The 17,441-nt window shown below is 43.0% G+C and overlaps 1 protein-coding gene across 5 annotated transcripts in view; it reads left to right on the forward strand.

The window, feature by feature from the left end:
- Positions 1–15,892, forward strand: part of mettl22 (methyltransferase 22, Kin17 lysine) — a 90,262-nt gene extending 74,370 nt beyond the window's left edge. For 4 of the 5 annotated variants that reach the window (XM_070900887.1, XM_070900885.1, XM_070900886.1 and 1 more), the window contains exons 10-12: positions 3,468–3,636; positions 10,327–10,449; positions 14,634–15,892. In XM_070900887.1, coding sequence (XP_070756988.1) covers positions 3,468–3,636; positions 10,327–10,449; positions 14,634–14,684 — 343 coding nt within the window. In that variant the 3' untranslated portion in view covers positions 14,685–15,892. The remainder of the gene's footprint in view (positions 1–3,467; positions 3,637–10,326; positions 10,450–14,633) is intronic. The other variant, XM_070900889.1, reaches the window with a different exon arrangement.
- The last annotated feature ends 1,549 nt before the right edge of the window (positions 15,893–17,441 follow it).

The following is a 17,441-nucleotide window of genomic DNA, read 5'->3' on the forward strand; positions in this document are numbered from 1 at the left end:
TTGATGCTCAGTCGTTGAGTATATTCAAGACAGAGAGTGATAGATTTTTGGATACTAAAGAAATCAAGGGATATGGGGATAGGGTGGGAGGGTAGAATTGAGGTAGGAGGTCAGCTGTGATCTTATTGCATTACCATCATATCATAGGCAGTCCCTTGACATCGAGGAAGACTTGCTTCCACTCTAAAAGTGAGTTCATAGGTGACTGAACAGTCCAATTCGGGAATTACAGTCTCTGTCACAGGTGGGACAGACAATCATTGAAGGAAAGGGTGGGTGGGACTGGTTTGTCGCACGTTCCTTCCGCTGCCTGCGCTTGTTTTCTGCATGCTCTCGGTGACTAGACTCGAGGTGCTCAGCGCCCTCCCGGATGCTCTTCCTTCACTTAGGGCAATCTTTGGCCAGGGACTCCCAGGTGTCTGTGGGGAAGTTCGAAGGAATATATGGCCTACTCCTGCTCTTATTTTCTTATGTTCTTATGCTCTTTAAGTGAATTCAGCATAGATTGCACGCCACATGGGTCACTTTGTGGAATGTCATAGATGACAGTCTATTATTAACGGATACAATGATGGTTCGTGATCTCATCCAAGGATCTTATGTTAACATGGACTGGTACAATAAGCTATTGCTCACATTATTTTGACAGATGCAATAGCTTATCAAATTCTGTTGCACCAATGTATCCTTTCAGTGGTCAGGGATTCCCAAGTTGTTGAAAGGGAACTTTCCTTACCCCTGCTCACTTTACTGCAACAACAGGCTGTAATTTGCAAATATGCCAAAACACCTGAAACATCTCAACAAGGAATGAGGGGGAAAAAAAACACACATGATTTGCCACAGTCTTCTGCCAAATAAATACTGGAATATTGAGTAAAAGAAAGTATTGTATTTATATAGTGCCTTTCACGTCCACTGGATGTTCCAAAGCGCTTTACAGCCAATGAAATACTTTTTGAAGTGCAGTTATTGTTGTAATGTAGGAAATGCGGCAGACAATTTGCGCAGAGCAAACTCCCACAAACAGCAATGTGATAACGACCAGATAATCTGTTTGTGATGTTGATAAATCTTGGCCAGGGCACCAGGGATAACCCCACTGCTCTTCTTCAAAATAGTGTCATGGGATCTTTTACGTCCACCTGAGAGTGGAGACGAGGCCTCGGTTTAACGTCTCATCCGAAAGTCGGCACCTTCAACAGTGTAGCGGAGCTCCCTCAGTACTGCTTCTCCTTGGACATATCGCAGTGTGGGCTGGCCCGTGCTGCCCCTGAGCCCACACCTCTTCTAGGCCCTGAACTCACGCCAATCCTGGGCCCCGATCACTCGTCGCTCCACGATCACTCGTTGCTCCTGCGGCCCAGCCTTGCTGCTCCTGCTGTACCTGCCCATGCTCCAATCACTGACCTGGGTTATGGTGACATCCAATCCAGTTGCCCTCTTCACTGCCATTGCCCTCCTGCACCAGCCCATGCTACTCCCTGTAGTGGTATGCTGCCACGCTGCTCCCAGACTGCCGCACGCCACTCTTTTATGGCCCTGACCTGCCGCTGATGTTCCCACACAGGTACTGCACTGAAGTGTCGGCCTAGATTTTTGTGCTCAAGTCTCTGAACCCACAACCTTCTAACTGAGCCACTGGCTGACACGGGTATGCCGATAGCTTAAGTTATGACAAGCCTGTGACCGACTGCATTTTCAGGATAGCTACATGTCATAGGGCTGTTGTAAACTTTTGTTTTGAAGTTGCTTCCTTGTTTGCTAGTTTTCTAGGTTGATACTTTCACAAAATGTGGTCTACTGCCACATTAAAGGCATGGTTTTGGGATATTAATTCTTCCTGCAGAACTCCAAGCCAAATTTCTTTGGAAGTTTTTCATTAGTTAGAGCCTCTTGGACAAGCTATGACTGGACCCATTGCAGTAACCCTTTCAGGGCTCATTTCGGCACCACACGATAATATACCACACGTTCCCAAATACCCTGCTGATTAGCAATGTGTGATCAAAGGTCTATTAATTAGTAAAAAGCAACAAAAAAATCATTTTTAGACCATTCCATCAAAAATTGGAAAAGTTATTGGACCAGAAATTGCGGTTGGAGGCTTCCTGCGGGTGGACAACTCCGACCACAAATTTTGACGAAAGTACCTGGTGGTCCCGGAGGTTCAGAGGCTTGCAGTCCTGGGCCTTTGTGAAGGCCTTCGTAGAGGCCCATGTTTCCCAGGAGTTTTCGCATCACTGCGTTTCATACGCATCACTGGGATCACATTGGTCGGCCCAACCTATCAGAGTAGGGGCTATGCCCATTCAGACTTGTGGTGAGTTTTGTATATATGGAACCGCCATACGTATGAATGGGAATACCCCCCAAAACATAAAAACACTGACAATAACTTTTTTTTTTAAATCTCATATTTCAAATTAATAAAAATGGAATTTTAATTTAAACAAAAGTTTAATTTTTTTGAAATAAATTTACATATGTTAAAGGGTCTAAAAATAAACTTGCCTTATTTAACAGGATTTAAAATGTTTAAAATATTTTTTAATGTATTTTTCTGTACTTTAAAAGTCTTACGCCTGAAAAAAGCAGGCGTAAGGCATAAGAATTTGAAGGACATTTGCTGGGCAGGAGTTGGACAAATAACCCAACGTTCTGCCCGCGGAGGCCCTTAACTTTCGGATGCGGTGGATCTGTCGGGTGGATTCTTGACAGATCGCAAGTTCTGGGTTTAGGCGCATGCGCTTCGCATACCTAAACTCTGAACTTGCGAGGCCGCTACAGGCACTTGCGCACCTTGTACGCGCCCGTAGGGGCCGCAAATTCAGGCCCATTAATTTTCTTAATAGAGAAAGTAACGTGATAATGGCATCATTCCACTAATGTATACTTTGTCTTATAAATGATTCTGCACTGGACAAATGTTGGCTTAAAACTTTAATTTTATGTGGTTTAAAGGTCTGTTCAGACCCATCATTTTGGCAAAATAAAAGAGATATTTAGAACAAGCCATTGCAAATTTGACACAAGCAATAAAGAACTTTTCCACTAAGAGCTTGAAATGCAAAAGAACAATTGTATTTAGGTAGAATTTTCCAAGCACCTGCTAACGATGGGGAACTTTACCCATTTTCCAATATGCACTGCCTGCAGGTCGGGTTCCCCAGCTCTAGGTCATAGTCAGAGAATTACCCCCAGTCTTTAAAGCTTTTTTGCAAAGGTGGCATCATATAAAGAGATCTCAATAATATTATGTAAACGTGCGTAAATTAAAACAGGGAGATCCTTACAGTATAGAAATTTGTGCATCATGTTATTAAGGAGTGAAACTAGTCAGGCATTCTCATCATAAATCCTATGGATGCCTGATCTATTTTAACTGTAATGAATCTTCAGAAATATCTATAGCAGTAAGTTTATAGCAAGAGAATTTGTTAAAGCTCAATTGTAATTTCTTTCAGGCTGAACTTTACCTTGAGAAAAATGGATGTTACATGTGATGCATATGATCATTTTCGATTGTGTTTGGCTGACTTGGAAAACATCAGTGATGGGAAAACTAAATTTATTGTGGAACCAGTCAAACTTGCATTTCCACAGTTCCTTTTTTATGAACGAGTGGAACAACTGGTAAGTAATCTTAAACTTGGGGGAGGGGGGGGGAAATAATTAAGTTCTGTAGAACTTGAATTATTCGTGGTCGCACAATTGGCATTCTGATTATTGGTGGCAATTTTTACAGGATTTTGAGACTTCAAGTTGGGAGACCAGCAGGAGACTCAATAAATGTGATACTTTATGTGGCTGTTAACAGCATAAACTTATGATTTACCACTTTAGGATTGTACCATTTAGTTTATATGTCCTCTCCTCATTCTTTCTACCAAAATTCTTCACATTTTTCTGCGTTAAATTTCATCTGCCATGTGTCTGCCCATTTCACCAGCCTATCTATGTCCTCCTGAATTCTATCAATATCCTCTTCACTGTTCACTATATTTCCAAGTTTTGTGTCATCTGCAAATTTTGAAATTGTACCCTGTTCACCCATGTCCAAGTCATTAATATATATCAAGAAAAGCAGTGGTCCTAGTACTGACCCCTGGGGAACACCACTGTATACCTTCCTCCAGTCTGAAAACAACCTTTCGCCACTACTCTGTTTCCTGTCACTTAGTCAGTTCCATATCCAGGCTGCCACTGTCCCTTTATTTCATAGGCTTGCCAGAAAAATTGAAGCCCATTATGTGGCTCTTGTCAAACGCCTTTTTGAAAATCCATGTACACTACATCAACCGCATTACCCTCATCAACCTTCTATTCTATTCGCATACCCTCTCTCTGTCCCTCTTACTTTCTTTTTCACTTCTCCTCTGACCTTTCTATACTTAGCCTGATTCTCAGATATATTTGCAACCTGACATCTATCCTACTAGCTTTTTCTACTTCATTATATTCTCTATCTGTTTTGTTGTCCAGGGAGCTTTGGCTTTAGTTGTCCTACCTTTTCCCCTCATGGGAATGTATCTGAACTAGTCCCCCTTTAAACACAGCCCATTGATCTACTACAGTTTTGCCTGCTAATCTTTGATTCCAGTTTACCTGGGCCAGATCCATTCTCATCCCACTGAAATTGGCCTTCCCCCAGTTAAACATTTTTACTCTAGATTGCTCCCTGTCTTTTTCCCATAGCTAATCTAAACCTTATACTATGATCACTATTCCCTAAATGTTCACCTACTGACACTTTGACCTACCTCATTCCCCAGAACCAAATCCAGCAATGCCTCCTCCCTCGTCAGGCTGGAAACATACTGATCAAAAAAGTTTTTCTGAATACACTTCAGAAATGCTTCCTTCTCTGCCCCATTACAATCCTGGTCTATATTAGGATCGTTGAAGTCCCCCATTATTACTACTTTGTAGTTCTTGCACCTCTTTAATTTCTCTGCAAATTTGCTCCTACATATTTGTTCCACTATTTGGTGGTCTGTAGAATACACCAAGTAGTTTAATGGTGTATCTCTTATTTCTTAACTCTCGCCATATAGGTTCTGTCCTTGACCCCTCCAGGACATCTTCCCTCTCCAGCACTAACATTCTCCTTAACCAATACTGCCACACCACCTCCTATCTTTCCTTCTTGACCCACCTCATTCACCAGAACCAGATCCAGCAATGCCTCCTCCCTCGTCGGGCCGGAAACACAAATCTATCAATCTTGGATTTAAAATGAAGAGTTGACCGAGCGTCAACTGCCATTTGCAGAAGAGAATTCCAAACTTGTACCACCCTTTGTGTGTAGAAGTGTTCCTTAACTTTACCCCTGAAAGGCCTGGCTCTAATTTTTAGGTTCTGTCCCCTCGTCCCAGACTTCCCAACCAGCAGAAATAATTTCTCTCTTTATATGGTATCAGTTCCCCTTAATATCTTGAAAACTTCAATCAAATCACCCTTACCCTTTTAAATTCCAGGGAATACAACCCGAGTTTGTGTAATATCTCCTCATAATTTAGCCCATAGCATCCAGGTATCATTCTGGTCAATCTACGCTGGACTCCTTCCAAGGCCCAGAACTGAACACCGAAATTCAGGCCCGCCAGAAAGCTGGTGCACTTATCTTTTTCTAGATGTTTTTACCGTCGGGTCCGACGAGGCGGACTCTTGATCCATTTTCACCTCTTTGGCAATTTTCTTGGAGCGGACCGGAAGTTGGTCATAAGCGCTAGTGAGGGGCGGGATGGAATCTCCGCCACTTTCACTCTGTGGTGGTGACGTCTGTGCATCACCACGCGTCTCCCCTCATTTAAAGGGGAAAGAAGCAACGATTTTTTTTTTTAGGTTCGGCCACTGGGCCATCTGGGTGGGTTTCGGCCTGTTGGCAGCCCGACCGAACCCGGGGCCATAATTGTCCGGCCAATCGGGAAGTCGGCCGGCAAAAAAAACATGGCGGCTGCAGCAGTGCGCCCTTCCCTTGAAGGGCCATCGCGATGCTATGACGCTCTCACACTAAACAAGGTGCACCAACAGAAAAAGCGGTCGGGAGCACCGCGCGGCGGATCGTGCATTTTTTCAGATAAATTTCACATGGAGTGGGATGGAGGTGCGGGAGATCAACGGTGCGCGTTTTGATGGCGTGCTTGGGGCGGTCGGCAGCAGCGGGGTGGAAGTGGAGACCACCCAAAAAATCCCCAAGATGAATTTGGATTGTGGCGGCCAATCGACTGCAACCTGGCAGCCACTCGATGCTGCCGCAAGAGGGCAGTAACTGACCTTATCCGGACCCTGAATTTCTGCCCCCAGGTACACAGAGCGGTAGTATAACTTCTATCATCTAGATATAAATGGCAGAATTCCAATAGCCTTTTTGATTATTTTCTGTACCTGTCTATGACATTTTAACAATCTATGTACATGGACCCCTAAGTCTCTTTGGACCTCCACTGTTTCTAGCTTTTCACCATTTAGAAAGTATCCTGACCTATTCTTTTTAGGTCCAAAGTGGATGACCTCACACTTGCTTACATTGAAATTCATTTGCCATAGTTTTCCCCATTCACTTAATGTATTAATATCTCTTTGCAATTTTACATTGCTTACAATGCCGCCTATCATTGGCAAACTTGGATATGTGGCTTTCTATCCCATCAGCTTAGACGTTAATAAATAGGGTCAATAGTTGAGGCCCCAATACAGATCCCTACGGGCCACCACTAATCACATCCTGCCAATTAGAGCATCTGCCCATTAACCCTACTCTCTGTCTCCTGCCGCTCAGCCAATTTCCAAACCAGGTCAATAATTTGCCTTCAGTTCCATGGGCTTCATCATTAGCTCTTATGAGCGACTTTTTCAAATGCCTTGTGGAAGTCCATATAAATAACATCTATAGACATTCCCTTATTCAGTACAGTAGTAAATTAATAAATTCAAAAAAAATCCAAACATTGCTGTCTGAGTTGTGCCACTCTGCCATTAGCCCCGCTGCCTACCTCACCATTGAAGTGGCTGTATTTGTGTGGTAGATACGAACTAAACTCACCACAAAGTTAAGTCTTGTTCAGTTTAAGTTTCCTTGTAATGATGTGATAAATGTTAATTACTGCCAAACAACCTCTATGGTACTGAAAATTTGCTATTGCAAGTTTGAAATTCCATTCCTTCAAGTTTTAATTGTTTGAGATTATAAAAATGTAAAATTTAAAAAATGTGTTTTTTTTGACTCTCTCAATCCAATCTTTCTTTCCCTCTTTCTCTCTTTGTCCTTGATTTGGCATTGAATTCACCCACTCTAATTTACGCTTCTTTCTCACTCCTTGCATTGTTAATTTCACACTCCTTCAAGTGGTTTCCTGCGAGTTTCTTCTAGCCATAATTCACCTGGCCTTTTCCCAAGGGGGGCAGCTGAGGACTTGGAGGCAACCTTATTCAATTCAGAATGGCTTACACCTTCCTCCCAGCTGCACACAAGATGTAGAGACAAGCCTATTGCAGCTTAAACTGCCTGAGGTTTTACATGTTTGTGAGAGGGTCTCAAGACTTAACAGTATTTTGAGGAGGGGGATTCAAAGCACTGGTGAGGTGGTCCAAATGTTCCCTGAATACTGGAGAGGGCAGGCTCGAGGAACACTGGGCCAGGATCTGGGATGATTGGAAGAAGGACATTGGTATCTGGGAGCATTGGGAAGGAGATTTCCTGGACATAGGAGAATTGGCTCTGTGAGTGCGATGGGAATACAGTCTAAGGGCTAGAAATTGCATAGTGCCCCATTGGGATGATAACTTTTACAGGAGCGCAAAAGTATTGCCAGGCGTTACACAATTGAATCCGACAAGAACTTCCTGTTTAGTGCTCCAAGAGGGAAGTAGGGCGCTAAATCAAGAGCTACCACTTCCCTGGGAGCAAGAGGGGCGATAGCGGCAGAGTGCCGCACAAGGTCCCGTGCTGCACTGCCAGATTCACAGGCCCTTCCCTCCTTTTAACGGGAAGGTCCAATGCTGAGATCATTGGAGGCCAAGGCTGGGAATGGTCGGCAACGGCATCTGCGAAGAGCAGCCCCAAGCACTCTTAAGAGACTGCAGGGCTGATCAACCACGGCATGGAAAAAAAAGCACAGTATTAAATTTTGGTCTACCTGACTACCATTGCTTTTAATTACCACTCCCCCTGCCGGCTGATGTCACAATGTCTCCTGCAGCTGCCATTGTTGGCGCCCAGCGATGCTGCAGGGGGTGGAAATTAATTTTACATTCGGGGCGATAACTGGGTGCTGCGCACCGGATGACGCCACGACCTCCGAGGCACAGGAGATCAAGGCGGTAATTAACCACCATGGAAATTCACGGGCGTCGGTAATTTCGCCATGCCCAGTCGGTAAGCCGTTAGCGCATTTGGGGGGGGGGGGCGATAATAGAGCGCTAACAGGAGGCACAAAGGAGGCCAATTTCTCCCCCTAAGAGTTTGTGAACACCGCGAAGGTAGACATTGAGTTTAAAAACAGATAATGTGGATCATATCCAAATCCTTTAGTTATGCTGCAGTTAGAATATTCTGTCTAGTTTTTTTTTATTCGTTCCTGAGATGTGGACGTCACTGGCAAGGCCAGAATTTACTGCCCTTGAGACTTGAGAAGGTGGCGGTGAGCCCCTGTGGTGAAGGTACTCCCACAGTACTGTTAGGGAGGGAGTTCCAGGATTTTGACCCAGCGACGATGAGGGAAAGGTGATATACTTCCAAATCAGGATGGTGTGTGACTTGGAGGGGAATTAGGAGAACTTGAGTATTGTTGAGCTGCACTCATCCAGGCAAGTGGAGAGTATTCCATCACACTCCTGACTTGCGACTCGTACATGGTGGAAAGGCTTTGGAGAGTCAGGAGGTGAAACACTCGCCGCAAAATACCCAGCCTCTGACCTGCTCTTGTTGCCACAATATTTTATGACTGGTCCAGTTAAGTTTCTGGTTAATGGTGACCCCCCAGGATATTGATGATGGGGCCTTCGGTGATGGTATTGCCATTCAATGTCAAGGGGTGGTGTTATTGCCTGGCACTTGTGTGGCACGAATGTTACTTACTGCTTATCAGTCCAAGCCTGAATTTCGCCCAGGTCTTGTTGCATGCAGGCATAGGCTGCTTCATTATTTGAGGTGTTGCAAATGGAACTGAACACTGAGATGATTGGCCTCCAACAACCACAATCATCTTCCTTTGTGCTAGGTACGACTCTAGCCAGTAGAGAGTTTTCCCCCTGATTCACGTTAACTAAAATTTTACTAGGGCTCTTTGATGCCATACTCGATCAAATGCTGCCTTAATGCCAAGAGCAGTCACTTTCCCCTCACCTCTGGAATTCAGCTCTTTTGTCCATGTTTGAACGAAGGCTGTAATGAGGTCTGGAGCCAAGTGGTCCTGGTAGAACCCAAACTGAGCATCGGTGAGCAGGTTATTCGTGAGTAAGTGCTGCTTGATAGCACTGGTGGTGACACCTTCCATCACTTTCCTGATGTTTGAGAGTAGACTGATAGGGCAGTAATTGATCAGATTGGATTTTTTCTGTTTTTTTTTGTGGAGAGGACAAACCTGGGCAGTTTTCCACATTTTTGGGTAGATACTAGTGTTGTAGCAGTACTGGAATAGCTTAGCCAGACATGGCTTGTTCTGGAGCACAAGTCTTCAGCACTACAGCTGGAATGTTGTTGGGGCTCATAGCCTTTGCTGTATCCAGTGCGCTCAGCCAATTCTTGATATCACATGGAGTGAATCGAATTGGCTAAAAACTGGCTTCTGTGATGGTGAGGACCTCAGGAGGAGGTCAAGGTGGATCATCCACTCGGCACTTCTGGCTGAAGATGGTTGCAAACGCTTCAGCCTTGTCGTTTGCACTCGTGCTGGGCTCTGCCAGCATTCAGAATAGGGAGCCTCCTCCTCCTGCTAGTTGTTTAATTGTTCATCACCATTCACGACTGGATGTGGCAGGACTGCAGAACTTTAATCTGATCTGTTGGTTGTGGGATCGCTTAGCTCTGCCTATAGCATACTGCTTCCACTATTTAGCATGTATGTAGTCCTGTGTTGCAGCTTCCCCAGGTTGACACCTCATTTTTAGGTACGCCTGGTGCTGCTCCTGGCATGCTCTTCTACACTCCTCATTGAACCAGGGTTGGTTCCTTGGCTTGGTGTTAATGGTAGAGAGAGATATGCTGGGCCATGAGGTTACAGATTGTAGTGGAATACAATTCTGCTGCTGCTAATGGCCCACAACGCCGCATGGATGCCCAGTTTTGAGCTGATGGATCTGTTCTGAATCTATCCCATTTAGCATGGTGGTGCCACACAACACCATGGATGGTGCCTTCATTATGAAGACGGGACTTCATCTCCACAAGGACTGTGTGGTGGTCACTGCTATCTATACTGCCATGGACAGATGCACCTGCGACAGGTAGATTGATGAGGATGAGGTCAAGTAGGTTTTTTCCTCCATGTTGGTTCTCTCAGGCTCAGTCTGGCAGCTATGTCCTTCAGGACATGGCCTGCTCGGTCAATATTGGTGCTGCTGAGCTACTATTCAACAGCATTACCATCACCGAATCCCCCACCATCAACATCCTGGGGGTCAACATTGACCAGAAACTTAACTGGACCAGCCACATACATATACTGTGGTAACAACAGCGGGTCAGAGGCTAGGTATTCTCCGGCGAGTATCTCGCCTCCTGACTCCCCGAAACCTTTCCACCATCTACAAGGCACAAGTCAGGAGTGTGATGGAATACTTTCCACTTGCCTGGATGAGTGCAGCTCCAACAGCACTCAAGAAACTCAACATTATCCAGGACAAAGCAGACCGCATGATTGACAACCCATCTACCACTTTAAGCATTCACTCCACCACCGGCGCACCATGGCTGCAGTGTGTTCCATCTACAAGATGCACTGCAGCAACTAGCCACGGCTTCTTTGGCAGCACCTCCCAAACCCACAACCTCTACCACCGAAAAGGACAAGGGCAGCAGGCGCATAGAATACCATCAGCTGCAAGTTTCCCTCCAAGTTATACACCTTCCTGACTTGGAAATATATTGCCGTTCCTTCATCGTCGCTGGGTCAAAATCCTGGAACTCCCTCCCTAACAGCACTGTGGGAGTACTTCCACCACTCCAGCGGTTCAAGAAGGTGTCTCTCCACCACATTCTCAAGGGCAATTAGGGATGGGCAATAAATGCTGGCCTTGCCAGCGACACCCACATCCCGAAACGAATAAAATAAATCTCTTTGTGATGGACAGTGAAGTCCCCCAACCAGAGTACATTCTGTGCCTTTGCTATTGTCAACATGGAGTACTGGTTCATCAGCTGAAGGAGGGTGGTTGTTGGTAATCAGCAGGATAAGAAACAGTAGGTGGTAATCAGGAGGTTTCCTTGCCCATGCTTAACCTGAAGCCATGAGACTTCATGGTATCCAGAGTCAATGTTGAGTACTCCCAGGACCTCTCCCTCCTGACTGTAAACCACTGTGCTGCAACCTCTGGTGGGTCTGTCCTGCCGGTGGAACAAGACATACCCAGGATGTTGATGGAGGAGTCTGGGATATTGGCTAAAAGGTATGATTCTGTGAGTATACTATGTCAGACTGTTGCTTGACTAATCTGTGGGACAGCTCTCCCAATTTTGGCACAAGTCCCCAGATGTTTGTAAGAAGGACTTTGCAGGATCAACTGAGCAGGGTGTGCCTCTGTCATGTCCGAAGCCGGTGCCACGGTCGCTGCCAGGTGTTCGGTCTGTTTTTATTATTATTATTGAACAAGCAAAAATTTAAAAGATATGGGGAAAGGGCAGTGCAATGGGACTAAGTGGATGGCTCTTTTAAAGAGCTGGCACATGTGATGAGCAGATTAGTGGCCTCCTGTGCAATTTCTGTGATCCTCTGTATTTCCTCATCATATTTTGAGACCTTTGTTTTTAATTTTTTTTAATGAATTGACTTTTGAAAACAAAAGGGAAATGTTCTAATTATCACCTGTGTTGGTGAGTAATTAGAGAGCATGTGTGTAAGAGAGCCAGAGAAAAGCAAACAGTGGCAAACTGAGAGATACAAATATTTTACAACTAATTACCAAATACCAAATTTAATGTCTGCAGATCTCTTAGATAGTCACAAGCGAGTGTTGCCAGATCCAAGATCCCCCTGTCGGGTTTATTTCCCCCACCCCCGCTCTTCACTCACTATCTTAACAGATACCAAGAATTCACAAATGAGCCAAACCATACATGCCATCCCCAGTGGGCCAAACCTCAGGCTTATCTTCCACAATTATGTCAGATCAATGGACTACCCTCAAGCTGCCAAACCCTACAAGCCTCACTGCAGTATTGTGAAACGCCAGGAGCCGCACCCCCAGTGCTGCCGAAATCTAGGTTGATCCCCTACTGTTAGTAAAATGGAGGACTGCCACCACTGCCCCATCCTCCTAAATAGCAAATATCTACCTCCAACTGGTGCATCTTGCATACTATATTGCTATATATTCTCACTCTTAAAATGGTTTTTTAAAAAAAAAATACAAGTACGTAAAAGAATATGTATAAGATATAGGACATTCATTCATAGTTTTCACAGAATGATGGCGTGTTGTGGAATTTTAACCCCAAAGCACATTTAAAAATCCCAGAATACCATTTAACAAAAATAAACTAATTCTCACTGTAAATCAGTGGCCCAGAAGTTATGCACTACGTGACAAGCACTCGCATTGTTTTAAAAAGTGTCTCCTTTGATTCAATGTGAGAAGCACCATAGGAGATATACTAGTATGTTTGTACCATAACGCTTCAGCTGTCACACTTATAAATGCAGAATATTTTTTTTAAGAGGAGAAAGCCAGTCACTTTCTACTGTTTTCTCTGTCCTTGCAAGGGAGCTAGAGATTTAAAACTACTCTCCAATGGACAGACAAATACCCTCTATTTCACCTCTGAATTTTTCTAATTATAGTAATTGGTCTTGTGGCCTTAGCAGAACAGGGCCACCTTTATCAATAGAATGTACTGTATTGTGCACTACATAGTTTGGTGCTCATCATCTAGGCAAAATATTGCTGTCAAAAGAGCGTAGACGCTAATTGCGCTCGCTGTTATTTATGTGCAAGTAGCACAGCAACTTCAGCCGAGGGCAGATGCGCGATTAAATGCGGAAATCGAAAGTTGCTGTCGGAGATGCGCCGCTCCACTGTTAGCTTTGCAAAAACAGGATCTCGCTGTCTGGCTCCCCATTCAAATGCATTGGGCAGCGCGAAGTTCCAGTACTTGATGCAAAGTAAACTCTCCACAAAGTTAAAGCATCATTTCAAGTCAAAGAACCCTTTTAACAACGTGATGAGTGTTAATTACTGCCATTCAACCTCTCTGGCACTGATAATGAACTATCACAAACATGGAGTCTCATTCCTTCAAGTGTTGATTGTCTTTGCCAATTATATGTTTTAATAAGTAAAATTTTTTTAAATAGTTTTACTTTTACTTTGTCTCTTTTCAATCTCTCTCTTAATCCAATCAATCTTTCCCTCTCTATTTCTCTTTCTGTACCTGATTTGACATTGAATTTTCCGTTCCAACTTGCGCTTCCTTCTCAGTCTTTGCGCTGTTAATTTCAGAATTCAATCTAATTGGTTAAGGAGATACACAGTAGCATTCTCTGTTCACTCAGATCCAAGACGCCCTGTAGAGGCTGTCGCGCTGTTTCCCCCTCCCACTTCCAGAAACTTGCAGAGCAAAATATCGTCGCCATTAAACAGGCAAGGGCAAATCTTAACTAACAGCGGGCACCATTGGTTGCTCTGCCACAGGACATTTTATGCCATATCTCTTGACTTACAGTAAGCAATGATAAAACTTGACAGAGGTCACCAAGAAAATAATTTGCTGAAATCTAGGGATTGTGTTAACTTAGTTTAGAATAATTGCCAATTTCTGTGATTGCTTGTAGATTAATAGAAGCTAAAACATCGGGCTATTTGAAATATAGTTGTACGTTGAGATGTGTAAGCTAGAATACTGGAGGGGTGAGCTTCAATGGGCTCACCTTTTTTTCTTATGTGCTAATGAAAACTTTTGAATTATGAATGCATTCTTAGTAAGTACTTTTTGGATTAAACCCATTGATGTGCAGGTATTTCTCAAATCTTCACTTTGGTTCAGAAATATTATTTTGTTTTCTAACGGATAATGTATGCAAGACCGTAGTTTTGTCACCTGTGATGTTGATATTAAGTATTCTAATATACTATACTAAATATATATGTAGAGTGTAGAAATAAAATTGTAAAGGGGCAATTTGAAGTTATAACACATATAGGCAGAAGATACCTTGCTATTAAGACTTAACTATGAAAGCTGCCATTATTTGAATGCCGATTGCCATCCTGTGGTAGTGTATTATCTCTACTCTGTTATATAAAATATATGTAAGAGTGAAAATATTTCTCACTGCTTGCAAGGAAATATCACAACTGAATTATGTTAAATGTGATATAATTTATACAATTCTTCAATTTGCTTGTCTTTTGTTGAAAAGCCATGTTAATTTTCTTTTTCAATAGTGTATTGACTTTTTTGTGTTTCCTTACAGGAACTGTGGAAAATTATTGCTGAGCCACTTATCAGCAACACACAGCAATAAAATAGCTATTACAATTGAAAATGCATGCAGAGGAGTGCTGTTTATTGCTGTAGTTTATTAAAGACTTTAGCAGAAAAAATAAACTATGCCAAAAGTGTTAATAGTAAGCTGCAGTACCTGCCTTACATTGTTCAATTCTACATCGATAACCGTAGCATGGTAATTATTTTATACAGTGTACGAACACTTCATGTGTTTGAATCACATTCATCTGCTGTTAACGGGTACCAACTTTTATAATGAGTGATTCAATGTCTCCAGTAAAATAGTGGAGAGAATAATTTTATACTGTAAAAATACTTAACAGATTATATCAAATTCTTCTCCCCACTAATTTAATGACATCCTGTTACTGTAAGAGGACTACCAAATCTAAAATGAGAGAGGAATTTGACACAAGCACATCATTATGATAACATTTCTCAGTAATTTCCATGCTAAAATCTTTACCGATAAAATGTATTTCTTTTTTCATTCTTGCAATTCCCACCCTAAAAAACCCACACAAGTAAACAGTGGTGAAATATATTCCATAAAAACAAATGGGGGATTTTTTTTGTTTTAGACAAAAAGGATTTTAGTTGCTAGTAAACTTTAGCATATTGAGACAAAGCAGTTAATCATAGAATCTTGCAGCACGGAAGGAGACCATTCAGCCCATCGTGCCTGTGCCAGTTCTTTGAAAGAGCTGTCCAATTATTCCCAGAGCCCTTCTCTTTCCCCATAGTGCTGCACATGTTTCCTTTTCAAGGATATATCCAATTCCCTTTTGAAAGTTACTATTGAATCTGCTTCCATCACCCTCAAGTAATGCATTCCAGATTACAATAACTGGTTGCATAAAAATAATTCCCCTCATCTCCCCCAGTTCTTTTGATAATTATCTTAAATCTGTTTCCTCTGGTTATCGACCTTCCTGCCAGTGGGAACAGTTTCTCCCTATCCACTCTATCAAAACCCTTCATAATTTTGAAAACCTCTATTAAATCATCCCTTATCCTTCTCTGCTCTATGAAAAACAATCTCCGCTTCTCTAGCCTCTCCACATAGCTGAGGTACTACTCTCGTAAATTTCCTCTGACACCCTAATACAGCTGCAGCTAAATATTGAACTATTAACTGGTAATGTAATTTATTGTGATTGAGTTTACTTGAAACTGGGATGTACTTTGTACAAATATATATTTTATGAATGCAGTGCAGTTCTATTTTGGTAATAAAGATTTTTTTTTCAAATGCAATGTTTCTTATCCTGCTGATTACCAACAACCACTCTCCTTCATGAATCAGTACTCCTCCATGTTGAGCACGATTTGGAGGTAGAAATGATACAGAATGTACTCTGTTTCAGGGAATCAATGCCATCACCAAGAGTGGCTCACATTCCCGAACTAATGAGGCTTTAGCAGAGACAAAAATCGAATTGTTGAATGAGAAAATCACAGCATAGCAAAAGTCTGGCAACAGATGAGAGGGCGCAATTGTATGCAAGCCGGCCGTGATTGTTTTTCCTGTTCCTGAGCTTGTTGATTCACTTGACAGGGAAATAGTTTGAGACGTGAAAGATCCCATGGCACTATTTAGAAGAAGAGCAGGGGAGTTCTCCCCGGTGTCCTAGCCAATATTTATATCTCGATCCACATCACTAAAACAAATTATCTGGTCATTATCACATTGCTGTTTGTGGAAGCTTGCTGTGCGCAAATTGCTGTGTTTCCTACATTATAACAGTGACTCCACTTCAACAAGTACTTCATTGGCTGTAAAGCGTCCGGTGGTCATGAAAAGTGCTATAGAAATGCAAGTCCTTTTTTCTGATGGGTCCTCTGGTTTCTCACTACTGGGCCTTTGGGAGGGGTGGGGGTGGAAGTGTATGGGGGAAGAGTGTAGAGAGTGAAGGGTAAGGTAGGGAGGATATAGGGGTAGAGCAGACAGTTCAAAAGGGAAAATCTAGGGGTAGCGATGGGAATGAAGGGTGGATTTAAAAAAGGGATTGGGCAGGGGATACAATAGAAGTAAGAGGTTAGGGGGAAGCAAGAGTAATTGGGGGAGGAAATGAGGAGGGAGATATATTGGCCACATTTCCTTTGCACCCACACATCAAATGCAGCCTGAAGCCATTCGTATTTTTTTTCCTCACCACACTCTTTTTTTTCATCTGAAGGGAAAGCAGAACTAATGAAAGAGAAGCAGGAAACAAGAGAAAGGAACAGAAGCAAGAACACAAAACTGAGACAGATAACAACATAAGAAATAGGAGCAGGAGTAGGCCAATTGGCTCCTCGTGCCTGCTCCACCATTCAATAAGATCATTGCTGATCTGGGCCTAACCTCAACTCCGCTTTCCTGCCCGCACCCCATAATCCTTGACTCCCTTATCATTCACAAATCTGTCTTATCACAACCTTAAATATATTCAATGACCCAGCCTCCACAGCTTTCTGGGGTAGAGAATTCCAAAGATTCATGACCTTCTGTGAAGAAATTCCTCCTCATTTCTGTCTTAAATGGGTGACCCTTTTATTCTGAAATTATGCCACCTAGTTCTAGATTCCCCCATGAGGGGAAACATCCTCTCTGCATCTACCCTGTCAAGCCCCCTCAGAATCTTAATGGTTCAATAAGATCACCTCTCATTCATCTAAACTCCAATGAGTATAGACTTAACCTCTCTTCATATGACAACCCTTTCATCTCAGGAATCAACCTCGTGAACCTTCTCTGAACTGCCTCCAATGCAAATATATCCTTCCTTTT

Source organism: Pristiophorus japonicus, chromosome 15, assembly GCF_044704955.1.
Source record: "Pristiophorus japonicus isolate sPriJap1 chromosome 15, sPriJap1.hap1, whole genome shotgun sequence".
In the NCBI taxonomy this organism is placed as follows: Eukaryota; Metazoa; Chordata; class Chondrichthyes; family Pristiophoridae; genus Pristiophorus; species Pristiophorus japonicus.